General features: G+C 38.8%; 1 protein-coding gene and 1 non-coding gene across 3 annotated transcripts in view; one reads left to right on the top strand and one right to left on the bottom strand.

Moving 5' to 3' along the window:
• Nucleotides 1-25934, top strand: part of PPP4R2 (protein phosphatase 4 regulatory subunit 2) — a 71171-nt gene extending 45237 nt beyond the window's left edge. For both annotated transcript variants that reach the window (XM_075549884.1, XM_075549883.1), the window contains exons 3-9: nucleotides 6985-7155; nucleotides 16476-16569; nucleotides 17959-17996; nucleotides 20206-20283; nucleotides 20993-21136; nucleotides 21710-21999; nucleotides 22244-25934. In XM_075549884.1, the coding sequence (XP_075405999.1) occupies nucleotides 6985-7155; nucleotides 16476-16569; nucleotides 17959-17996; nucleotides 20206-20283; nucleotides 20993-21136; nucleotides 21710-21999; nucleotides 22244-22560 (1132 nt within the window). In that variant the 3' untranslated portion in view covers nucleotides 22561-25934. The remainder of the gene's footprint in view (nucleotides 1-6984; nucleotides 7156-16475; nucleotides 16570-17958; nucleotides 17997-20205; nucleotides 20284-20992; nucleotides 21137-21709; nucleotides 22000-22243) is intronic.
• Nucleotides 5473-5605, bottom strand: LOC142449725 (small Cajal body-specific RNA 14). Its single transcript, XR_012784841.1, has one exon.
• Nucleotides 25935-26469: the final 535 nt, after the last annotated feature.

Raw genomic sequence — 26469 nt, 5'->3', positions numbered from 1 at the left:
GAGGTACCAGGAGGGTAAGAGGAAGGTGGGGGAGAAACGGGGAACTGACTACAGTGATCTACATATAACCCCCTCCCTGGGGGGCGGACAATAGAAAAGTGGTTGAATGGAGATATCGGACAGTGTAGGACATGACAAAATAATAATATATAAATGATCGAGGGTTTGTGAGTGAGCAAGAGGGAGAGGGGAAAAATGAGCCGATACCAAGGGCTCAGGTAGAAAGCAAATGTTTTGAGATGGATGATCGCAACCAAGGTGCTTGACACAATGGATCGTGGTAAGAGTTGTAAGAGCCCCCTATAAAATGATTAAAAAACGCAGACAATCAGAAAACAAAAGCTGCAGTTTTGGAAACTCATGGGGGAAGTTTCAATTTTACTGTGTTCCACAGGGTTGTCAGGAGTCAATTTGATGGCAATGAGTTGTTACTTATTTTCAGTGAATATCTAGGGAGAACGAAGAGTTCCATGTTAGAGATGTTAAGGGAAAGAGAAAAGGAGAAAGTAAGATAAGAGGCTGCTTAAAATTAATTGCTAAGAATTCCATCATATTCTTCAGTTTTTCAGCAAAGTAAGTTAAAATTAATTTCCACTATTTGTAGCGGAGAACTTGCAGTAGTTCTAAAATTGAAAAATGTTTCATGTCATGAAACATTTAATATTCACAACTAGGATTTTTTTCTCCTATTTCTAAAATGAGTATTTTAAAAAATCATTTTATTTGGGGCTCATAAAACTCTTATCACAATCCATATATGCATCACTGTTTAAAGCACATTTGTACATTCATTAACCTCATCATTCTCAAAACATTTGTTCTCCACTTTTAAGCCCCTATTTTCCCCTCCCTCCCTGCTTCCCCTCCTCATGAATTCTTGATAATTTATGTTATTGTTTTGTCATATCTTGCACTGAATGACTATATTCTTTTTTGATAATTATTTTCCTGCCAATTAAAAAAATAATTTATTGGGCGTTCGTACAACCCTTATCACAATCCATACATCTATCCGCGTGTCTTGTGCATTTGTTACGATCATCATTCTCAAAATATTTTCTTTCTACTTGAGCCCCTGGAATCAGCTCTTCATTTCTCCACCTCCCTCATGAACCCTTGATAATTTATAAATTGTTATTTTTTCATATCATATACTATTCGATGTCTCTCACTAACTGTTCTGTTGTCCATCCCCCAGGGAGGAGGTTATATGTAGATCCCTGTAATCGGTTCCCCCTTTCTACCTCACCCTCCCTCCACCTTCCTGGTATTGCCCCTCTCACCACTGGTCCTGAGGGGTTTAGCCGTCCTGGATTCCCTGTGTTTCCAGTTCCTGTCTGTACCAGTGTATATCCTCTGGTCTAGCCAGGTTTGTAAGGTAGAATTGGGATCATGATAGTGGGTGGGGGGAGCAAGCATTTAGGAACTAGAGGAAAGTTGTGTGTTTCAAGGTTGCTACACTGCACCCTGACTAGCTCAGCTCCTCCCCGCAGCCCTTCTATACAGGGATGTCCAGTTGCCTACAGATGGGCTTTGGGTCCCCACTCTGCACTCCCCCTAATTCACAATTTTATGAGGTTTTGTTTTTTTTGCTTTTTCTTTTTTTGGTTCTTGATGCCTGATACCTCATCCCTTCGACACTTCGTGATCACACAGGCTAGTGTGCTTCGTCCATGTGGACTTTGTTGCTTCTGAGCTAGATGACAGCTTGTTTACCTTCAAATATTTAAGACCCTAGGTGCTATATCTTTTGATAGCTGGACTCCATCAGCTTTCTTCACTATTTTTGCTTATTCATCCACTTTGTCTTCCGTGATTGTGTTGGGAAGAAGGTGGGCATCATGGAATGCCAGTTTAGTAGAACAAAGTGTTCTTGCATTGAGGTAGTACTTGAGACATTTACACTTTTATACATATTTATATACATAGCTGTATGCAACATAAGAAATAGCTCATTAGTTTATAGAGAAGTACAAATGGCTCAGTGCAACTCACTTCCATGAGACAGCTTATACACTGGCAGTCCTTCCAAGTCTTGAGGGCCGCTGGGTGCAAGCCAAGGAAGCAGACAGCTGAGTTCTTTATAGAGCAAGTCAGGCAATCTGGCCACAGGCAGCAAACAGCGAGGTAGGTCACGAACAGTCAGATGACAGGGTCCAACAGACCCCCAGCTCAAGCAGTGTATAGACCAGTAGCGTGGTGAAGCAGGTCTTGAAGGAACCTCAACCTACAGCAACACAGTCCTTGGGTTGGGTGTCCCATGGGTAGTGTAGCTCTCAAGTGAGGCAGAGACCCAGCTAAGACAGCCACACGCTGGTCTGATTATTAAAGAGCAAGAGACAAGAATGGCTCGCTGAGCCATTTCTCTCTCTCTGTCCTTCAATTAATCCCACATGTGTTCACTGTCCTGGTTAGCACAATGAACCTACCTATAGCAGTTGGTATGCTTGAGCCCATTCTTGTGACTGTTGTGTCAGTCCAACCCATTGGGGGCTCCTCTTGTTTTTTCAGGCCTTCTACCAGCATGTGGGTAATCTAGTTTAAATTTAAGGTAAAATGCATGAGCATTATCAATTAATATTCATCATATCTAAAATTATAATATTGTGCCTCCTCTTCATGAAGTCTTTGATTCTTCCCAAAATAAAATAGGGAATGGAGGGGAGAAGTAATCATGCAAGACCAGACCACTTTCTACTCTATGGAGTCTAACTCTTGCCATACTCAAGAGTGGCAGGTGATTCTGAGGTTGAGCTCCAGATCATCTTCACAGACAACTCTGGGAAGACTGTACAAGTCAAGCAAGTTACCATTGCACTGCCCAGGAGCATCGTGCACATAGCTCTTACTAACCACTCTCACCAGTCTAGGAGAACAGCATTTTCATTGAGACAGTTTTACATATCTTACAATTTACCCATTTCTAGAATGCTTTCGTCGTCCCAAAAAGAAGCCTATTTTTAATCCATTACCTAGTAACATCTCCATCCCCTGCATCCCTGAACACTCATTTTCTGTCCATTTAGATTTGCCTTGTATGGCTAAGATCTTACATAAAAGGAATTACAGCAATGTGGGCTTTTGTAACTCACTTTCATCATTATTTCATCCCTTTTTATTGCTGAGTAATACTCCACATTTGAGTTGTTTTTACTTTTTGGCATATATGAATAATGCTGATGTGAACATTAGCATTTTTGGATAGACCTGTGTTTACATTCTTTGTTTTCTATACCTAGGAGTAGAATTATTAGGCTTTGTGATAATAACTCTTAACATTTTGACAAACTTATGCATTGTTTTCAAAAATGGGTAAACCAGTTTACATTACCACCAGCAGAGTGTGTGTGTGTGTGTGTGTGTGTGTGTGTGTGTGTGTGTGTGTGAGTGTGAGAGAGAGTTTGTGTGAGAGTGTGTGTGTGTGTGAGAGAGAAAGACTGTGTGTGTGTGAGTGTGAGAGAGAGAGAGTGTGTGTGTGTGTGTGTGTGTGTGTGTGTGTTCTAGGCCAATGAGGCTTTCTGTTCCCACAAGTATTTACAAAAGCACAGAAATGCTGTATATAGTCACTCATTACAAGTTGCAATCAACCAGATGGCATTGGGCTTGGGTTTGGGTAGTGAGCCTGAGGTGGTATCACATTATAGTTTGATTACATTTCCTAGATGACTGATGATGCCGAGTTTTCTTCATGTGCATATTTTTCATGAAATTTAGTCAGATCCTTAGCCCATTTAAGAAAATGGGTTGCTTGTCCTATTTGAGAATTTTCTCTTAAAAGTTTTAAAGTTTTAGCGCTTATAGTTAACTTGTGGACCTACTCATAGATTTTGTACATGGTATAAATCAGAGATCCACCTTCTTTTTTGTTTGTATACCTAGTTGTCCCAGCATCATTTGTTGAAGTGATTTTTTAAAATTCTAATTAAATTGTTTTGCACTCTTGTCTACAATCAGCTGACTCATAACATGAAGTCTTGTTTCTGGACTGTTTTATGATGTTGCATTTCATCACCACATTGCCCTTAATTTCTGCGGTTTACTCTAGTTTTGAAATTAATGTAAGTACTAGTCTTTCAAATTTGCCTTTTTATAGGAGTGTTTTTGTATTCTTTTTTTAAAAATCATTTTATTAGGAGCTCATACAACTCTTTTTACAACCTGTACACAACATCATTAGTGTCCAGCACATTCTTACCTATGTAGCCATCATCATTCCCAAAACACCTGCTTTCTACTTGAGTCCTTGGTATCAGCTCCTCATTTCCCCCCCTCCTTCCCCGTTCCCCCTCCCCCCTTTTGGGATTCTTAAATACTTTGAAATTTCAATTTTTATCATAGTCTGCAAATGTTGTCTCTTGAAATAACAGGCTTCATTCATTTTTGAGAGTGTATACCAAACAACTCAATGTTTTTTGAGACTCCTAGCACTTTGGTAAGCAGTAGAGATACTTTAAACATTTATTTTTTACACAGAATATGAGAAATATGTTCATTCAAGGGTTGGTACTTTAAATAAACGTAAGTAAAATAGGCTTAAAACAAAATGCCCGTGAATTTGTGTTCTGAAGAGAGTGATAGCTCCCAGTGCATTTTGGTATACTGCCTGGATCTGTGCTTGGCGTCAGCAGTTTACCCACGATCAGCGCAAATGTCAACACATTGAAAGAGACAGATGAGTCATTTCTTATGAAAATAGCTTTGACCTTTTAGACCACATTTTGAGAACTACTGCCCTAGTTAATGAGATTGCTGGATGGGGGAGTTAATGTCATATTCGCACTCCCTCATCCAGACTCTCGTGGATAACTTTAAGTAGGTTCCCTTTGCAAGAGTGCTATCTGCTGCCACTGAGTTGTACTTTCTGCTTCTTTTGAGTCCTAGAATTTAGTTACCGTACATACTCGTGTATAAGCCGAGTTTTCACCACATTTTTAATGCGGTTTTTGTGGTTAAAATTGGGTGCCTGGGCTGATATTCGGGTTGGCTTATCCCCGAGTATATACGGTATATTGAGGGCAAGAAGACAAAACGCTCCTTTATTTTAGTAATAAAAGGTGAAAAGGGCATTGCTGTCAGTGTGATAAGTGGATAGGAATAACAGGTACATAAAAATGTATTGTTAGTTGCAGTCTTGTTGACTAGAACCTGTTGCTGGTGACTCTAGTCACCACAGGATCTGTCTGTTTTCAGTGAGCAGTTTTAGGAAGTAGATTGCCAGGCTTTCCCCCTGCTTTGTCTTATAGTCTGGACCACAAAACCCCAAACTCACTGGCATTTAGTCGATTCTGGCTCATAGCAAGAAGCAAGACTACAGGACAGGGCAGAACTGTCCTTTTAGGTTTCTGAGACTGTGTCTTTCTGGGAGTAGATTGCAGCATCTGTCTCCCTTGTGGCTGGTGGCTTTGAACCGCAGGCCTGTGACGACCAGCAGCTCTGTGCGTAGTTCACTAGGATCTTTTTTTTTTTTTTAAATATGTATGGAACCATCGCACAGAAAATCTGACCACCATACAGACCCTGTGGGCAGAAAGCACGTGTTTTGATGTGAGTGCCTCCACGGGTGCACTGTACAACTGACAAGGCAATCAATACCAGGCTCAGTCTCTGTACCAGGACTCTTGCAGGCATAAACTTAGTGCCATCAAGTTGATTCCGAGTCATAGTTTTCGGGGACTAAATCTTTTAGGAGCAGAAAGGTATGTCTGTCTCCCGCTGTGCAGCTGGTGGTTTCAAGCTGCTGGCCTTGTGATTCACAGCCTAATGGGTAACCCACCAGGGCTCCTCAGAGCTTTCGAGGAATACATGTTGGTGCTGGCTTGAGGGTATCTTGGACATGAAAAGGAAAGACAATGTAAAGCTTGTTTTGCTGTTTAGCAGATAAGCTAGAAACCTATTTTATGTAAACAGGGTTGGGTGTTGAAAGGGTTTAGGCTTTCTAATTATTCTGGCTATTCACTTGAAGCAGTGGCTCTCAACCTTCCTAATGCCCTGACCCTTTAACACAGTTCCTCATGATGTGGTGACGCCCCCAACCATAAAATTATTTTCGTTGCTACTTCATAAACTGTCGTTTTGCTACAGTTATGAATGGGGTGACCCCTGTGAACAGGTCATTTGACCCCCAAATGGGTTGAGACCCCCAACCGCTGTTGTATACGAAGATATAATCAACCATGTGCTCACATTAATGCAGCATAGCTGTGAGGGGGGAGTCTGGGAATGACATCTGAAGCAGGATACTGCTCTTGGCTACCTCTAACTGAGCAAAGTGGAGGCTTTCCTACCATGGAATGCCAGCTTTCCCGGTTCCCTCTGTTATAAGTTAGGGAATGTAGTCCTCGTCATATTTCCCTCGGTGTTGGTTTCCCACAATTTTAGGGAATGAAAAATGAAATAAATTTTTAAAATATTAATAGTACCTATAGTTCACAGTAGACTTTAGTGATCGTTCTGAATTTACTGATTGTGTCACAATGCGTGTGTAATGTGCCACAATTTGTGAAGCCACACACAGCGTGGTGATACGAATGTTTATGATGCTTTGGATTGTTAATGGAAGGTCAGCGATTCACAAGTTAGCAGGTGGAAAATGAGGTCATCTGCCTCCATTTAAAACATTTCAGTTATGGAACTCCCAAGGAGCAGTTCAGTTCAGTGAGGCAGAAACGGTATGATGGTAGTGGGAGGAGGTGGTGCAGTGGTTGAATGCCAGGAGACTAAACCAGAAAGATTCATGGGCTGGAACTGTTAGAAGCAGATTGCCAGATCTCTTCTTCCTTGGGGCTACTGGGTGGTTTCTAATAGCCACCTTTTTGGTTAGCAGCTGAGTGCTTCACCTGGAGCTACCAGGTATCCTCCTAGTGCTATAATTTAGGGTAATTTAGGTAGCGTTAGTTAATGAGGCCACATTTCCTGTATTAGTGCTTAAGCTCAAGAATTGTAAAGCTACATGGAATTATATTTTCTCTTTTTTTCTGCTTGTAGGATACAATGGTCCCAATTTAAAGGCTATTTTATTTTCAAACTGGAGAAAGTGATGGATGATTTTAGAACTTCAGCTCCTGAACCAAGAGGTCCTCCTAACCCTAATGTCGAATATATTCCTTTTGATGAAATGAAGGAAAGGATACTGAAAATTGTCACTGGATTCAATGGGTATGCACTTCATACTATTTTAAAGATTTACATTTCACCAAAATACAGTTTTTTAATCCCTTTAAGTTTTCATGTGTTTCATTGTTTTACTAATTGATCCACTATATAGGTTATGTTCTCTTTAATGACATGTGTATATACAGATATGTGCGTGTGTGTGTGTATCTATCTGAATGAAGCTTTGGTGGTACAGTAATTATTCATTGTATGAGATTTAAAAAGTTAGCACTTCGAAATCACCAGCACTCTGCAGGAGAAAGATGCAGCTTTCTGCCCTGTAAGCAGTGACAGCCTCAGAAACTCAGGGGGCAGTTCGACCTTGTCTTACAGGGTCATCATGAGTTGGCATGACTCAATGACCATAAAAGTTTGATACAGAATTTAACCTACAATTCTAGTTGTATGTATACGTATGCATGCATAGTTTCTTCTGATTTTTCATTTGAAAGCATTAAAAATCTTTACAAGTTGGTTGCTTTTGTTTGATGGGTACTAGTGCGATTTAGACTAACAATAGAAACACTGCCTCAGGAAGTAGTTTGTTATAGAAATATTCTACTTATTTAAAAAGCATTTAGTTCCCCCCCCCATAAGTAACTTTTTTAGTCCTTTGTAAAATAATACACTAAAAAGGTATACTGTCCCAGAGTAAAACCATTTTAAAAAAATGTTGGCGTGTTTCACATTTTATCCTTTAAGGTATTTTTATTTTTAGGACCATGTCAATTTTGGGTTCTTTTTTTGAGAGATTGTGCAAACCAATGGTTCAGTATTTAGTGTGGTATCATCAGTGTGTCGAGTGTAGGATTATAATACAGGTAGTCCCTGACTTAAAGACATATTCGAGTTACAAAAGAACCTCATGTAGGACCTGTGACAGTTCATTTCTGTGGTTTAAAAAAAATAACATTTTATGGAGTAACACGTACCACATTTAGTGGTGCTATATAAAATTTGCTGATGCTATTTTTATGCCACCTAAAAAGACAAAGATTGGATCTAAACTGATACTGATAAAAGTAATAATAAAACACGGAAAGAGATTATTTCACTTAAGTCAGAACCACCCTACAATGGAGTTGTTAGACTAGAACCCTCTTTTTAAAAAATTGTTTTATTAGGGGCTCATACAACTGTATCACAAGCACATTTGTATATTCATTGCTCTCATTCTCAAACTATTTGCTCTCCACTTAAGCACCTGGCATCAGGTCCTCATTTTCCCCCTCCCTCTCCACTCCCCCCTCCCTCATGAACCCTTGATAATTTATAAATTATTATTTTGTCATATCTTGCACTGTCCAATGTCTCCCTTCACCCACTTTTCTGTTGTCCGTCCCCCAGGGAGGAGGTCACATGTAGATCCTTGTAATCCGTTCCCCCTTTCCAACCCACCCTCCCTCTATGCTCCCAGTATCGCCACTCACACCCCTGGTCCCGAAGGGATCATCCACCCTGGATTCCCTGTGTTTCCAGTTCCTATCTGTACCAGTGTACATCCTCTGGTCTAGCCAGACTTGCAAGGTAGAATTCGGATCATAATAGTGGGGGCCAAGGGGGAGGAGGAAGCAATTAGGAACTAGAGGAAAGTTGTATTTTTCATCGGTGCTACATCGCGTCCTGACTGGCTCATCTCCTCCCCGAGACCCTTCTGTAAGGGGATATCCATTTACCTACAAATGGACTTTGGATCTCCACTCCGCACTTCCCCCCTCATTCACTGTGATATGATTTTTTTGTTCTGAGTTGCCCGATACCTGAGCCCTTCGACACCTCATGATCGCACAGGCTGGAGTGCTTCTTCCATGTGGGCTTTGTTGCTTCTGAGCTAGATGGCCTCTTTTTTGCCTTTAAGACCCCGGACGCTGTATCTTTTGATAGCCGGGCACCATCAGCTTTCTTCACATTTGCTTACTTACCCGCTTTGTCTTCAGTGGTTGTGTCAGGAAGGTGAGCATCATAGAAAGCCAGTTTAATAGACGAAAATATTCTTGCATTGAGGGAATACTTGAGTGGAGGCCCATCATCCTCCTGCTACTTTAATACTAAACCTATAAATATATTCACATAGATCTATTTCCCCATCCTCATATATAAATTTATATGTGTGTGTACATGTCTTTATCTAGACCTCTATAAATACCCTTTGCCTCCCAGCACTTTCCTTTATTTCCCTTGACTTTCCTCCTGTCACACTATCATGCTCAGTCCTGACCAGGGTTTCCGCAATTCCTCTTGGTTACATCACCCATGATCATGCCCTACCAGGCCTCCCACACCCTCCTCCCCACCAATTTCGTTCACTTGTTCCCTTGTCCCTGGGCTTGCTAACATCACTACCTTTTCCCCACCTCCCCCTCTCCCATGTCCCATCGAACTGCCGGGTCCCGCTGTCCTCTCCTCCAGACTGTTCATCCAGCCTATCTTATTTAGACAGACCTGCTGAGATAGTAATATGCACACAAACAAGACAGAGAAAATCCAAGCAACAATATACAACAAAACAACAGCAACAACATACCCATGACAAAAACCAAAACACAAGAAAGAGAAGCTTATAGTTAGTTCAAGGATTGTTTGTTGGCCTTTAGGCGTGCTTTCCAGTCCAGTCTGTTGTGGCACCACGCCCTGGCCCCAAAGTCCACCTTCAGCATTCCCTGGGGACCTCGCTACTCCATTCCCTTGCTGTTCTGTTGCCTCTCCCCCCCCCCCCCAGTTAGAACCCTCTTTTAAATATTTTTAACATAAATGGCCTGTGGGTCAGAAGTTTAAAACCATTAGTTGGTCTGCAGGAGAAAGATGAGGCTTTCTATTCCCATAAAGAGTTAGTCTTGGAAACACACAGAGGGGAGTTGTACACATTTTGTGTTTTTAAATTTCATTTTAAATAGTGGAAGAACAGACTATTGAAAATGAATCACTGTAGTTGTGCTACTCTTTTGACAATGCTGTTAGATCTGAGACTTCTCTAATGTAAACAGGCAGTCAAGTTCTTGTGTAGTAGATGGGACCATTGAAACTCAGCCTGGTTCCATGAAGTTACAGCTTAGGAAATTCTGTGGGGCAATTAATTCTATTCTATCCTTATAGCAATTGTTAAGATTTTATTCAGTGAAACCACAGTAACAGCGTGCAGATAGTCTGAGTTAGAATGTGAACAGCACCTATTAGTGCTCCTTTTCAGGAGCCTCTCTTGGTGAGTGAGCAATACTAGTGTTGCAATGTGTACTTTTTCTTGTGTTGTTTTCATACCAACCTTCAAAGACAAATTTTGGATTTTTAAATATAGTGATGATGATAATAAGACAATAATCACGACAAATTTTTAACAAATTTTTTAACCTTAGAACCAACATGGCTGATTTTTCAGAACAGAGTGTCCGCATATTTGAAAAAGAAGCTTTTTGCACAGTTTATTAACATTTGTCACCAGTCCATCCAGTGGTGGATAAACTGGCTGTCTCATCCCGTCAGGAAACCCCGAGGAACAGTTTCACTCTAGCATATAGGATTGTTGGGATTCGCAATCAGCTTGCTGGCATATAATAATGGGGTGGTGGGGCGGGGCATGGTGGGATACTTCTTGAAAAAGTTCATGGAAAAATGGAACTGAAAGTACTCGAATTTCTCTTAAACCTTTTAAAGCCCCCTCATACATACATATCTGGAATGGACTTAATCTCTAATCATTTAATCACCTCTAAGACATATACAGATAGTCACAACTGAGAGGATTGCCTATATTTTGTTGTGATAATTTTTCTGATTAATTTTTTTTAGTTTTGGTGTACATGATTAACTACATATCCCTGGTCCTAAAAATTTTTACATAGATATCTTAAAGTTCAGTATTTGAAGTCGCCACTTTAGCTTTTTCCCATATGAAGGAGACCGCAAACGTTTGTGGAAATTTTTTATCTTTTAATTCCGTTTTCCCAGACTTTGAAAAGTCCCTTCACAGGTCAGTTTTTAGACTCTAAAATCTGGATTGTAGATACATGAAACACAGCCCCCTCTGGGTTTTCGTATTGTGTGAGAGTATGGACCTTTAGTCCTTTGTTACTTCTTTGTGTGAGTCTGTTGAGCCATTTTGTTGTTGATTTGCATCCACATTTGACTGGGAAAGATACTTTTTAAATTGTGTCAGTATTTGGAATGTTTATTTCCATTAGCTTTATCCCATTGTATGCAGTGTATGTACCGTAGGGCTGGTTCCCACTCTTCGTGAGCCTACTGGAGACTCAAACAGCCCCATAAGGTTTCTAAGGCTGTAATCTTGAAGTGGGCAGTAGTCTTTTCCCGAGTGGACTAGGTGGCTGGTGGGTTTATTTGCCAACCTTTCAGTTGTCAATAGAGTTGCGCGTCAAGGAACCCTTTCTCTTGGCATCAAAACCAAAACAATTCTCATTGAGTTGATTCTGACTCTTAAGGAAGGACAAGGTAGAATGGCTCCCTAGTGGCTTTCTGAGACTGAGGAACAACTAGTGTGGCCACTTAGAGTGAAAAGATAAGGATATATCTCCAACCTATAATTAAAACACACACACACACACACACATCATGCATTTCTGTCTTTTTACCTTTTGCTCTGAGTCAAAATTGACTCGAAGACAGCAAATGAGTGAGTGAGTGGCACTCTGGTTAAGTGTTGCGCTGCTAACTGGAATCCAAAGCTTCCAGCCACTCTTATTGAGAAAGATGAGGCTGCCTGTTCCCATGAAGAGTTACCGTCTCAGAAATCTTATGTAGTGTTGTTGTGATTTGGAATTGGCCTGATAGCAATGGGTTTGGTTGATGGATTCTTTAGTTTTTTTAACTTATAGCTTCTTTATTACATTTAAAAACATCTCTTTCTTGAGGCAAGTTGAGGTAGTTAATGGTTTTATTTCTCTTTGAGTTCAGGAGCTAAATAACGTGTTCTGCTTCCTTTTCCTCTTTCCTTCGGTTGCCGTCTTTGTCACTGTATAACTCAGTCCACACGCAGAATATACATTCACAGTGTTTGTATAGCTTACTAATAAACCATAAACATTCGAGTCAAACTAATTTCAGGTTAAAATGTAAAACATTTCTTTAGTGTTTCGCTTCATTGCTTAAATTTTCTATATTTTCAACATAAACTACTTGATGCTTAGATATATTACTTCCGTTACCGCTGAGGTTAAAAGACTTGAACTTTATATCTAAAGGGGACCGACACTTCAGTGTCAAATTAAGATATATGAGAGGGCTTTTACAAGTTCATGGAATTTCATTGTCCTTTAGTTCCACTTTCCCTGAACTTTTGAAGCCCTTCATGTAGTGAGTGCAAATGTGTGTTCAATTAATGGGGGTTAATTGCCTTTAGGAATTGAAAGTATTTAAAAAGAGGTATAGTTTGGGTCTTGCTTTGCTCTAGTCCAGTGTTCTCAACCTGTGGGTTGGGACCCTTTGAGGGTCAAACAGCCCTTTCACAGGGGTCGCCACATTCACTACAGTAGCAAAATGAGAGTTATAAAGTAACAACAAAAGTAATTTTATGGTTGGGGGTCACCTCACCATGAGGAACTGATTTAAAGGGTTGAGTCATTAGTAAGGTTGAGAACCACTGCTCTAGCCAGTCTTTGAAGTATCCGTGCCTCCCTGCCATTTTCATTAAATGAAGTGGCATCATGGTGACAATGATTGGAGCATTGTTAAGTAAGCCCAAGGTAATGTGTCCCATGGACCTTCAGAATTAAAGTTTTGTCTTCTACATGTAGGCATGGAGAAGTATTTAACTTGGATGATGTTCCATTGCACTAATTTTTTTAAACAAAACCATACCACCTTAAAATTTATGCATTAAAAGTGAGTCAGCAGCTTTTTATCGTGTTTCTGAGCAATTTGACAGCATCTGTTACTTTTGAACCCTTTACTTAAAGATCTTGTGTTTCAAAAACAAAAACGTAGACATTAGAAGTTGATTTCAACTGTGTAGGGTTTCTGGTGGCTGTCGATCTTGACAGAAGCTGAAGTCTCGTTTTTCTCTACCAGAGAGGTGGTGACGTGACACTCCAGCCTTGTGGGTGGCAGTGCAGTGTTTTTAAGTTACTGCAATTCCTTGTACAATATACTCATTTTATCAACAGCCAAGTATCTCATGGCAGAATAAACCGAAAATATTTTGTTTGAAATTAATTGAAAATAGTTTTCTACATTAAAAACAAATTACCAAACATTTTTGTTAATTATGACACCGAATGGCTGCAATTCAAATCCATCACCTGTTCTGGCGTTGACAGTCGAGGCCCCAGAAACCCCATGGAGCTGGGTCTGTTCTGACCGGTAGGGTCACTGTAAGTTGGCATTGGCTTCATGGCAGTGGGCTTTTCTTGTCCATTCATGTTCATTTCGTTGTCCCCAACTTAGGGGTTCAGGTTTTTCACTGAGAATAGTGTTTATGTTAGATAGACCCCAGATTCCCCCCATGCTCTCGATTTTTCTAAATAAACTTCTTTATAACCATGTATACCATCTTAATTTAGGTAGTAATTTTTCTTGGCAAAAGTTCTATTACTATTTTTAAGTGTTAGGTATTTAAAAGATCGCAAATGTTTCTTGTAGTCAGACTAAATCCATTCATTTTGAATTGATTCATCTGCTTTATAATTAATTCTTCCAAAGCCTTAGTTCAAAATAAGTGTTCCCAGGCTTATGCTTGCTTAACCTAGTTTCGTCTATCCATTATTGTAATTGTAATCCTTTGCATGCAACCTGCTATACTGTTGAGCAACTGAAGGGTATTTCTAATAGTTGTTCTTTGCTGTCAGTAGCTCTAACTCATGGGATGGACCTGACTCGATGGCACCTAACAACAACAACAGCAGAATGAAATATTGCCAGTCCTGCACTGTCTTCACAGGCACTGGTCAACCACTGTGTATTCAAGAGCCATCCAACGTGCGGGACTCACTTCCCACACATTATAGACACTATTTTATGATCCACAGAGTTTTCTTTGACTTTTTTTTTTTTTGGAAGTAGATTTACAGAGCCTTTCTTCCTAGTTTGTGTTAGTTTGGAAGCTCTGTTGAAACCTGACTTTAACATATCTGTAACATCAGCTGAATAGTTGCCAGTGCGAGGCACCACAGGACGACCAACTGTCAGGTTTGGCAGGAGCCCTCCTATTCAGACAGACCAACAAAGTAGAAATCTTTACATGCACACTTCCAATGCAGTTGCAAGAAAATTACATTGCTCCTCGTGGATACTTTTATTTACAAGTAGTGTTTGAAGCTGCCCTTTCTTTGTGAGGAGTGTTAAATAACATTTTAGTGCCATCTATTGGACATCTGAAAAAATGACTTTCTGAACGTGTGAGGCATGCAGACTCCCGTCACCACCACCACAAGCTAGTATTGCTGTGTCTTCCCCTATCCCCCAAAAGCAGTATTAATGTTCAGCAACATATACATCATTGATAACTGATTACCATTGTGCACACTAAAATTGGCCAGAACATTTAGTATAGATCAGTGAGTCTCAACCTTTCTAATGCCACCACCCTTTAATATAGTTCCTCATGTTCTGGTGAACCCCCATGTATAAAATTATTTTCGTTGCTGCTTCATAATTTTTTAAAATTTGCTGCTTCATAATTTTAATATTGCCACTGTTATGAAGGTGAACCTTGTGAAAGGGTTGTTTGACCCCCCCAAAGGGGTCGTGACCCACAGGTTGAGAACTGCTGGTGTAGCTGCTGTTAAATGGAGAGTTTAGAGACACTACTTTAGTGAAGCTAATTTGAATTCATGAAAAAAATTTGAGGTAGGAAAAAATGTTAATGGGCGAAAAAGGACTAATTAGACAATATCTTTAAATATCTGTGAAATTTGTATTATTGAATTATCTGAGCATTAGTGTTCTCTTGTTTATTGTAGAAAGGTGGATGCAGTGTCAGGCTGAGATACTGGAATGCCTGAGTGGCATAAACAAACATGTGTTCATCCACTAATGGTGTTTCCAGTCTTTCCAGAGACGCCTCAGAAGAAAGGGCTGGCTGGTGATACACTCTGAAAATAACAGCCAGTGAAAACGAGCACAGTTGTACTCTGAGACCCATAGGTTGCTGTGAATCACAATGGACTGGATGGCAACGTTTTTGCGGGGGGTGGGCGAAATGCTTAGGAGACTTTCAATGAAGGAATAATTTAAGAATGCAGTGTGTGCTTTAGGTAGGTTTCGGGCATGCCACTGATGTTCTAAAAATCAATGATGGTGTACTGCATTTCGTACATACACATAGAAAACATTAAGCAAAATATATGTGAAGAGGGCTTATGCTTAGGCTTTCAGTCAAGTATGAGTAAAAGCAGACAGTTAAGAAACAAATATTGTTTATTAAGTATGGTATAGTAAATGATTCCAACATTTAAAAATGGCATTATGGACATTTTGTATATTTAATGGAGCTATAGATTTTCCCGTTTTGTGTTATCTTTATAAGCATTAACAAAACCAATGTGAATGCTTATGCTTTCATTATTAGTAAGTGAATTTCTATTAATGCCAGTATTGTTGTTACTATTAGTTGTTTTTTTCCCCTTCATTTTAAAAGTTTTTAGTTTTGACAGATGACTTCACTTGGACTGCATTTTCAAAAGCACGGATAAGAGGATACTTTCAGACGAGCTCAAAGGGATTGTCTGTAACAGTCATGATAAGCGTCTACTAACTGCTTTCCTCCGAGTATTTTTAAAACACTTGTGAGGCCAGACATCTGCTTTTAGTTCGGCTCCCATCTTCTGAAGAACATTAGATTTTTCGGTTGTTATTTTGAACACTAAATGGGAGAAGGAAAGTCCGGGTCTTAATGTTTCGTTATAAATTACGTTTACATCATGTCTTTTAAAATGATTTATAAATACTTTTTATCATGACTTTCATAAGAACATGTGGATACAACAAATGTTTTATTAGGAAATGTACACCTATGGTTTTGTCAAGAATGAAACAGACATGGGATTTGTAGTTAGAGAAAGAAATTATGTTTGAATTCTTACACTATTAGTGCTTTACTTCATGAAGCAGAGTAATTGCTTCAAACTGCCAATAAGCAACCAATAAAGGACTTCATTCAAATAAACTTTTATTTGCCTTTTTTTTAAAGGCAAGAGAAAGTAGCTTTCTTTTGAAATAAAAAGAGGTGTGCTCATACTTTAAGGACCCCATTCATTAATTTCCCATGGCGTCATTTTCATTTGTAATTGAACAGTGACTAGATAAACGGCAAAAGTAATGAATGTTTTAACTTTATTGATTAATGACCTAAAATGTAAAATTATATTCTTTTCCAGTATCCCCTTTACTATTCAACGACTATGTGAATTGCTAACAGATCCAAGGAGAAACTATACAGGAACAGACAAATTTCTCAGAGGAGTAGAAAAGGTATTTATTTTATGATTGAAATCACATTGTAGCTTACTAGATGCTAGAAACAACATTGAGTAAGTTCTTTTCAGACTCCATTTTTTCACATTTGTCCCCAAATTGTGTTGTGCAAGAGGGGTTGAGGAAGGCTGGTTGTGAGCAATGAGGTTTCAGAAAAGCAGCATCTTACTGTTGAGGTTTTTGTGGCTTGCAGTCACGTGCCCACGGTTTCAAGATGGCCTATGCCTGATTATGGTTTTGTGTATTTGTTTGCCTGGGGAATTCACTTCCTAGGTTTGGGATGTAGAGGCATATGATTATGCTGATACAGAGCAGGTTTCGAGTGTGAGGAATCAGGCCAAGTTCAAGGAGGATAATAGTAGGTTTTGTGTATCTTAGGAGCATTGATAAGGGGGAGAGAAGGTTGTTAGTAACGGACATATCAAGATGTTTGACAGAATGAAGTTTGAAATGCAGTGAAGGAATTCCCCATGGGAATTGAAATTGCATCAGTAGCGTGATAACTCCTTTAGTTGGTGATTGGTCTTAAAACATAGTCCAATATTCATTTTAGGTTCTGATTCATATCAGATTTGTCTTTCCTTGGGGCTGGTTCCCAGTTCATTGCTAAGAGATTTGTCATAGTCTTAGAACTGAGTGGTTTTGGGGGTCTCGTTGATTCTCTATGCTTTGAATGGAATAAAATTCAGACAGCAAACCCCGATGGTTTATTAACACTTCTATTTATTCTCAGGGGTTTTTAATAATCACTTCAACCATTTGGTGATCTTTGGGTGAGGATGTCATGTATCTCTGCTCAGACCAGGACACCAGCATTCAAATCAGGGTTAGAGTATTTGACCGTTCTACACTTGGGAGGAAGAGTAAACAGAAAGCACCGATTGTGACTTAGAGCAGTAAAGGAAGATTATATAAGTATTTCATTACAAAAAAATCTTAGGTCTCTTCTTGATGTACATTTTGATGTAACAGATCAAGGTCTAAGTTGGGTACTGCTTTTATAAGGAAAAATCATTGTAATTAGTGTTTTAGGGGACATAAATACCTCAATCTCTTAATATTTTAGGAAAATTCTATCCAAAATAAGAGCATTGTTCCTCTATATTGCATACAGTACCTGATGCCAGATCTCCAGAGTACTAAATTAGGGTGAAAATAAAACTGCCAGAGAGAAATGTTTTAGTATATTTGGGCTTCTGTTACTGCTTTAACGTTGTTTCATCAGGAATTTTTGTTTAAGAATTAGTAAATCCTAAATGGGGACTAAACCTATGGGGATAGTTTCAAGAAGTTAAAAATAAAATGATTAAACTCTTATTTATACTAGTATATTTGTTTATTATAAGAGTATTTTTCACATTAAATCCCCAATGTTTGTTATTGCAGAATGTGATGGTTGTTAGCTGTGTTCATCCTTCATCAGAGTAAGTATTGGGGGTGTTTTTTTCATTTTTTAACAGACCACTTCGTACATTCCAGTTTAATTCTCAAAATATATTTTATATGTTGTTAAACAGTAACTTTTAAATATCACTTATTGTGAATTAGGTGAGGGTTTACTGAGCAGATGGCCAGTTTTACATGCTTGTAATTCATGAGCATGTTGCTCACTCACTGCAGTCCCGTTTCTGTGTTTCCTGTTCTTTTCTAACCCGCTGAACTTGGTCCCTGGGCTGATGCTCCGCTCTTGATCTTAAATGTCTGATTATTCTTATGTGGGGTAAGTGCATTTCAGACCTGAAGGGCCAATAGGACTCCTCATCTGATGACTCCAACTAGTCTCTGTTTAACCGATATAACTGGTCTCCTTTCTAGTTTTGAGGTCTGGCCCACGTTTTTCTTCCACTCCAACCAGGACCTCGTAATGTGTTCCTTTTCAGGGCAGTTAATAGAAGCATAATAACATTTCTAAATACTTGTGAATGTCCCAAAATAATACTTGTGAATGTCCCAAAGTAGAATATTACCAACACTGGCAATTGTGTGAATCTCCAGTTACAGAGGTTTGGATGTTGCTGTAACCCTCACATTGCTGGATTTTAGGTTCTGTCCGTGGCACTGGGAACTCCGTGTCCTTGGGGCACAGCTCCTAGTTTTGGAGTAGTTACTCGAAACATTTCTCTTTCACAGTGCAATATTTCCAGTTGTCAAGATTTGTATAGGGGAGTTTTCAACCTTTGCATTCTTGATATTTTAGACCAGCCATTTCTTTATTGTGGAGTCTGTTCCACGCATTGTTCAGTGTCCCTGGCCTCTACTCTGCATTGCCACCTCCTCTACCAGTCAGGTGGCTTCAAGTACTGGGGTAAAGGGTAGCCCTGTTGAGAACCATTATTTAGTTAGATGGCCTTTGATGTAAAGTAAGACCAATAATAGGGATTTCATTTCTAGAACTCTTTTTTTTTTCTTTTTTTACATTTTATTAGGGACTCATACAACTCTTATCACAATCCATACATGTACATACATCAATTGTATAAAGCACATCCATACATTCCCTGCCCCAATCACTCTCAAGGCATTTGCTCTCCACTTAAGCCCCTTGCATCAGGTCCTCTTTTTTTTTTCCCCTCCCTCCCCTTTCCCCCCTCCCTCATGTGCCCTTGGTAATTTATACATCGTTATTTTGTCATATCTTGCCCTATCCGGAGTCTCCCTTCCCCCCTTCTCTGCTGTCCCTCTCCCAGGGAAGAGGTCATATGTGGATCCTTGTAATCAGTTCCCCCTTTCCAACCCACTCACCCTCCACTCTCCCAGCATCGCCCCTCACACCCTTGGTCCTGAAGGTATCATCCACCCTGGATTCACTGTGCCTCCAGCCCTCATATGTACCAGTGTACAGCCTCTGTCCTATCCAGGCCTGCAAGGTAGAATTCGGATCATGGTAGTTGGGGGGAGGAAGCATCCAGGATCTGGGGGAAAGCTGTGTTCTTCATCGGTACTACCTCGCACCCTAATTAACCCATCTCCTCTCCTAAACGCCTCTATGAGGGGATCTCCATTGGCCGACACTTGAGCCTTGGGTCTCCACTCTAGAACTCTTTTAAGATCACACCTGTGTTTTAAAATACACTACTAAAAGAATCACATAATGTCCTGTTTTTCTTGGTAGGAAATCTATTTTAAAAAGGTATATAATAAAGTGCTCAGCACTGTGAAATTTAAACAGCATATCTTCCATGTAACTTTACTAAAGTGTTTTGGTTTTTCTAATGTGACCTCTATTGGAAGCAATAAGGTCAACGTCAGATCATACTAACTGATTAAAAACTTCCTCAGGTGCTGCCTAAGTGAGTTTTTACAAGTCTTTTTGTTTGGTTCTTAAATAAGCACATCTTTACAAAAGACGTTTTATTTATTGTGGCTTGGATGAAAGTTTACAGAATAATTTAGTTTTCCCGTCAACAATTTATGCTCATGTTGTTACCTAACATTGGCTTGCAATTTCTTCAATGTAACCATGCCTTTCCGGCTCCTCCCAGGGCCCCCTGCATCCATTTGTTCTTTCCTTCCTATCTCCTGAGCTTTGCTTTTGCAGGGCATGGGGAGGGGTGTGCTGCCCCCAAACCCATGGTTCTTATAAAATTAAGGAATTTATATCATACGTAACAGCCCCTCCTTTTTTTTTAATAGGAAAAACAATTCTAATAATAGTTTAAATAGAATGAACGGTGTAATGTTTCCTGGAAATTCTCCAAGTTATACTGAGAGGTAAGATTCCTTGAGTTTTAATTTGAGGTTTGCACCTGTCTAATTTTGCGTGGTAGATTTACTGCATATTGTATTGGGCATTTGATGCAGGGCATCTGATGTATTAAATAGAATGACACCTACTTCTCTCGTTGACAAAGGAGCCTTGGTAGCATAGTGGGTTTCACATGAGGCTGCTAATCAATCCCGAGGTTAGCAGTTTGAAACCATCAACTGCTCAGGGGGAGACAAATGAGGCTTTCTACCTCTGTAGAGTTCTGAAACCCACACTGTCGCTGAGTTATCATCAACTTGATGGCAGTGAGGTGGTGTTTTTTCCCTTTGTAGTTGTTTTCTTTTATTTACAACCTCATTATTTGACATTTTGCTTTTGCAACAATAATGAAGCTATATGACTTTTGTACACAAACAGCCTACACCTAGCAGTTAAGAATGCTGAGGTGAGAGTAACATCGGCTGTGGTGGTTACGGCTATTTTTTTAGCTTGACTGGGCCCGAATTCTCTCTGGTTGGGCGATTATGCGAGGTTATAGTCATTCCTCATTTTATGATCTGATGTGATTATCTTTCATTTTATTGTAATACTTATTTCGAGTAAGAACCTGGTCCTTTGGACTTGTGAATAGTGAGGGGTCCTATTCTTCTATAGTATGTTTATGTTAGCATACCACTGGAGGAGAGACCATAATCCTCGTGTATCTTATTGTAGGTCTAATATAAATGGTCCTGGAACACCTAGGCCACTTAATCGGCCAAAGGTTTCTTTGTCAGCCCCTATGACAACAAATGGTTTGCCAGAGAACACAGATAGCAAAGAGGCAAATGTACAGCAAAATGAGGACAAAAACCACAGGTATGTGATTACACATTCTATTAAAAACCATAAACATCTATTGTCTCATTTCCAGTTTATTATTCGAACGACAGAACAAGGCTGTAATGAGGTTGTGGGCTCAGCTTCTGTTTGCAGTGTCTTCAGATTAAGTAGTCCTGTTAGAGTCTAACTACTTTTTGAAAGCTCCTTGAGCTAGCAGTTATGTACTTTTGAAATTTTGTGAATAGTTTCCTTTAGATAACTCATATTCTTCATCAAACAGTCTGCCATCCTCAGGGAGAGAGATCTGTATAAATAAGATGACCTGGAACTTGTCTCTATGGAGCTTGCTGTTTTAAATAGAACATGTAAGGTTTTAGAGAATTGAACAGAGAAGTATAAAATATTGATTCGTTCCTAGTGGGGAATATTTATTAAACAATTTAGGTTCCCTAGAAATCATCTGTTTGTTTTTTTTTTTGTTTAGTTTTTTCGTTGTTACTATTTTACTTGATACTAAAATACTGCTTAAAATTTCATTAGACCTAAGGATTGAGAATGTCGGAGACGAGGCAAATAATCTTACTAATGACACTTTAAAAACATTTGCAGCGACGCTCTGTCATCTGAATCAGAAGGTGCCTCTGTGAGCCCCATGAAAAATAAACACCCAGATGAAGATGCGGTGGGAGCTGAAGGGCACGAGGTCAAAAGGCTCAGGTTTGACAAAGAAAGTGATGTAAGAGAGACAGCCAGTCAGACCCCGTCCAGTGCGGCCCCTCCAGTTATGGAAGAAGAGAAGGAAGCACCAGCATCTTCTCCCGATAAGGATAAGGAGAGGAGTTGTTCCAGACCGCATGGTGCAGGAGAGGAGGAGGAAGAGGAGGAAGACGAAGAAGAAGGTATTTAGAGGCATCTGTGAAAGGGTGGATGGAGTAAGGAGATCCACAAATTCTTACACTGCAAAGAATGTAACATACTGGAACTCTTCTAATGCTGATGTGGGGCTGTTTTCCTGCCCGTCGGTAATTCTGCTGAGTTTTCAGGGCTGAGAGTTAAGCTGTAGAGTATCTGAATTCAGGAAACTTAACTGTGGGAGTATTTTGAAACTAAAATTTAACCTCAACAACATTTGCTTATTTTTAGAGTCTTTTATGACATCAAGAGAAATGGTCCCAGAAAGAAAAAATCAAGAAAAAGAGTCAGATGATGCCTTAACTGTGAATGACGCGAGTTCTGAGGAAAATAATCAAATGGAGGAATCTGATGTGTCACAAGCCGAGAAAGATGTACATTCTGAAGGTAGTGAAGACACAGGCCCTGTAAGTAGTGGTTCTGACTGCATTGGATCAGAAGAATTGGTGGGATCCAGCTCCAGTAAAACTGGAGAGAGTCCCTCAGAGTCGTTGATGGAAAACGACGAAGCCACAGAAGCCACAGAGGAACCCATGGAACAAGACTAGCTGTTGAGAAACATTTACACGCAGTATTTTACAGACAGTTCTGGTTTTACACTGTATACAACTTTTATGTAATAAAGTGGACTTTTAGTTTTATGAGAGAAGCAGGTTGTAAAATTAAGTGCTTTATGGAATAAATCCTGAAAGAATTGTACATGTAAGAACTGTGAAGAGCAGCTCCTCTGGCCCCTGCTTACCGCTGACTTCTTTGGGTCTGGTCAAATCAGTGGTTTGTGTATAGATTTTTTTTTTAATTTAGAATTAAAGTTTTTAAACTGGAAGGTAATAATTATAATTTTGAAAACTTTGGAGAGTATCATATTTAGTTCATACACAAGAAATATTTTTGTCTTGTCTCCTGACAGCTCTCGCCATTTTCATATTTTGGTCATAGTTTTGGCATTTTAACATGAACTATAGGGTTTCATGCTGGTTCCCAGATTTTATTGTTTGACTGTACAATGGAACTTTAAGTCATATATACATATATATAAATATATATACATATATATTCTAAGGGGGGAAATGTTATATTTTTCTGTTTCTATAAAGAGATGAATACAGTGGGTACTTTTTCTATTGGTAATGATTGAGTTCACCTCTTTCAGAAGACAGTTCTTTCTCTTCTGAGTAATTGAAATAAAATCTGACCCCTGCAAAACCCTGGAAATCTTAAGTCTCTTGAAGTAACCAGGTTAATTAAACACATTCCAAGAGATCTGTTCAAACTAAAGCTCTTTTGTATACTTCTGAGGTGCCTGAGGAAAAAAGACTTCGTTATTTATGGGGGGAAGTGTGGTTTATCTTGGAAATTGTGTTCAAACATTAACTTACTATTTTGTAGAATGGATGCTCATGAAGCTGACGTAAGACCATCTCAGAAGAACTGGGCAGGTTCCTTGACCTTTTGCTTGCTTTTCCAACCCTTGTGAATATTACACATTTCTTTCTAAATTATTCTAGAGTGTGCAAATGTCAATGGTATTGAAACACCACTGTACTGGAAGAATTAATATATTACTTTAGTAATGTACCTGGGCTTAAGTGACTTAAAGCTTTAGGGGTGCATAGAAACCAACACAATTTGTATGACATTTTGAAGTGAATTAACTATTTTTGAACATGCTTCTTCGACAGCCAGTGTTATATTTTTCAGATCAACACAAAGCACAATGATTACTCGAAACTCAATATTTTCAAATTCACATATTTAAAGTCATGCAAGCTGCAACTTCCCTGTCAAAATTACTGGCTGCCAAATTTATACCTGTTTCTTCAGCTGTACCTTTTGATATTTAGAATTTTTAAATTTCTGTAAAGTAGATTTTGTAGAATGTAATGTGTTCACTGCCTTTGTGGAGCGATATATAATTGTATAATTTCTGTGTGTAAACCGAATGCTTGGGCTTTCAATACAGTATTCATATAAAGCAATAAATATTAATGTTATGAAATATTTGAGTACATTTTTATCAGAATATATATGTTTTCGTTTTTTGTTTCTTTTTTAAGTTTCAAATACCTGAAGTACACAGATGAACTTACAAAACTGATCCAGGCAATTTCTGACACTGTCATCTGCTGGGGTGACTTAAGGGGGGCAGACTCAAGTCTTGCATTTTGACTACTTAAATTCTTGTGACTAAAAATACCAAAGGAATTGGCTCCGTTCATATTTGGAGGGTACTGTACTACTGACCGACTGAGCTGTCAGGTTCACAGCAGCTACATGGTAGACCTGAGGGGTGACCATTGATTACACTTTGTGATTTTTGAAAACTGCGTGAATGTTCAAATGAGGCAAATTTTAAAACATGGCATTCATTTGCAGCAACCTATTTTGTTGAGTGATATTTTGCCAATAAAAACAGATTTTAAACGTTTTAAGTTTAGAAAATTCGAGATTTTTCTTTAGAATATTTATGAAATGTCAATAAACCTATTGTTGAAGATCTTGCGACCTTTTGATATTTAAAAATTTTAATTATAGTGCCATGGACCATTTTAAAATAAAACGATACTTGCTTTTTGTTGGTTGTAAGTTGAAGATTTAGCATCATGACTTTTGAGGTCTGTGGTTTTATTTGTAAACTTGCAATTGCTACTTTTGCAAGGACAAATGTATTTCTTTATTAAATAAAGTAAACTAATGGTGAATGTACCAAAATACCATCATTTAACTCTATGAGAAATCTGCATTTAAATCTGTAGTTTACTATTTATTAGATATTCTTATGTTGATCATAGATCAGACTTAATTGCTGTTTAAACAGATAATTGTTCATGGAATTATCTTTTTGATGGTAGGTGGAATATCTAGTTAAACTGGGAAACCTTGTTCAACTGGTTTAGTGTGTTGGCCGTTTGGAAGTAAATTTGGAAGTAAATTTCCTCCTGTATGCATAGGTGCACTTAAAAAGACTGCTTAATAAAATTGTAACTGGTTTATGTGTGAATTTTTGAAAGGCTAATTTTAGACACTCGCAACACTCATCAAGCAAAGTCAATTTAAAGAACTAAGCTCAATGATTAAAAATGCTCTTTTTTGCCCCTGAGTATATTGTTTATCTGTGAAATGTTAGACTCTACCCAAAAGGTAAAAATGATTTGAAGATACATACTAACTAGGAAAGTGAGAATATACTTTGACCATGTTTTGAGCACCTTTTTAAAAAGTGAAAACAAATTGTGTTAGTGGGCTTTTGAAAAAAGCCCCCTTTCAATTCTGAAAATGTAATAACAGTAATGGAAGAGCAAATGCGGATGATTAGATAAATTTAATTCAATTAGGGTTTACCTAACTATATACATTTAAAAAGTGGGCTGAAGAGTAGAGCTGCCAGTCAAGGAACCGTACCTTTGTTTGAAAAGGCACCCCAGAATCCAGCAGGACGTGTGACTTGCTAGAGCATGGGGGTTCAAGGGAGTTTTGTTTTTGCCGGTGTAGATAGGCATGTGTTTATGCATTTGTAAAATCTGACAGCAATTTTTCAAATAATGTAAATGTAATATACTAGTTTACTTATAAAGGTACGTGGGCAGAATCTAATGCTGCTAAAATGTTTAAGAAAAATGTAACTTGTGGTAAGGATGAATTTTGCAATTTGCAGAACCAGAGGAAAAAAATAAAAATTTGGGGTGGTGTTTCAAATTGGTTTTGATGAAACGAAGCTCAGCTGTCTTGCAATTTGTGCTAATCATAAAATGGATGACTGCAAAAACACCTTGTAATTTCGTGTGGAATTATTAAAATTAGGTTTGCTGGATTATTGGCCTAATAAGAATGCTAGTATGTATTGGTTAGGATACATCTAATATTTCACATTTAAAAATACGTAGTATACTTTCTTCAGAATTTTATTTTAACTTGGAGTCTAGATTACTTTGCCAAATAAATGTATTATTTTCATAATGCAATAAAATATAAATTAGATGAATTATCTTTATGTGTGGAATTACTTATTCACCCACTCAACTCAGATTACACAACCTGCCTGTGTTTCTCAGAAAGAGAGTCTCATGCACAACTACATCCATAAGTGGAGGACAGGAATTTAAGGAGAAGGCACAACTGAGTTGGATGGACAGTTGTGGTTCTTTGTGGAAAAATCATTCCTGACTTAACCAGTCAAGGCTTAACATCTCTGTGGTCATAACATTAGCTTGTGTGTGTAATTCTGCAGCATTCGAGTTGGGCTTACTCTTGAAAGCTCACGCTTCAGAGGAGGAGCTTTTCATGTAACTAAGACGTGTAGAGGCCTTCCAACTGATGCTAGTTTCACCTCTAGATTGTTTGCTCCTTTGGCACAGTGGTGATAATGGATGGAGAGGTGTGGCTGTCCACTCTTGTGATAGTGTTAATCAGCATGTTTGGTGGCTTAAATACTAGGTTAGCCTCTCAAGTAGCACAGA

The sequence above is a fragment of the Tenrec ecaudatus genome, chromosome 5 (genome assembly GCF_050624435.1).
Source record: "Tenrec ecaudatus isolate mTenEca1 chromosome 5, mTenEca1.hap1, whole genome shotgun sequence".
NCBI lineage: Eukaryota > Metazoa > Chordata > Mammalia > Afrosoricida > Tenrecidae > Tenrec > Tenrec ecaudatus.
The sequence above is the reverse complement of the archived record's forward strand: the minus strand, read 5'-3'. Positions and strand labels throughout refer to the sequence as shown.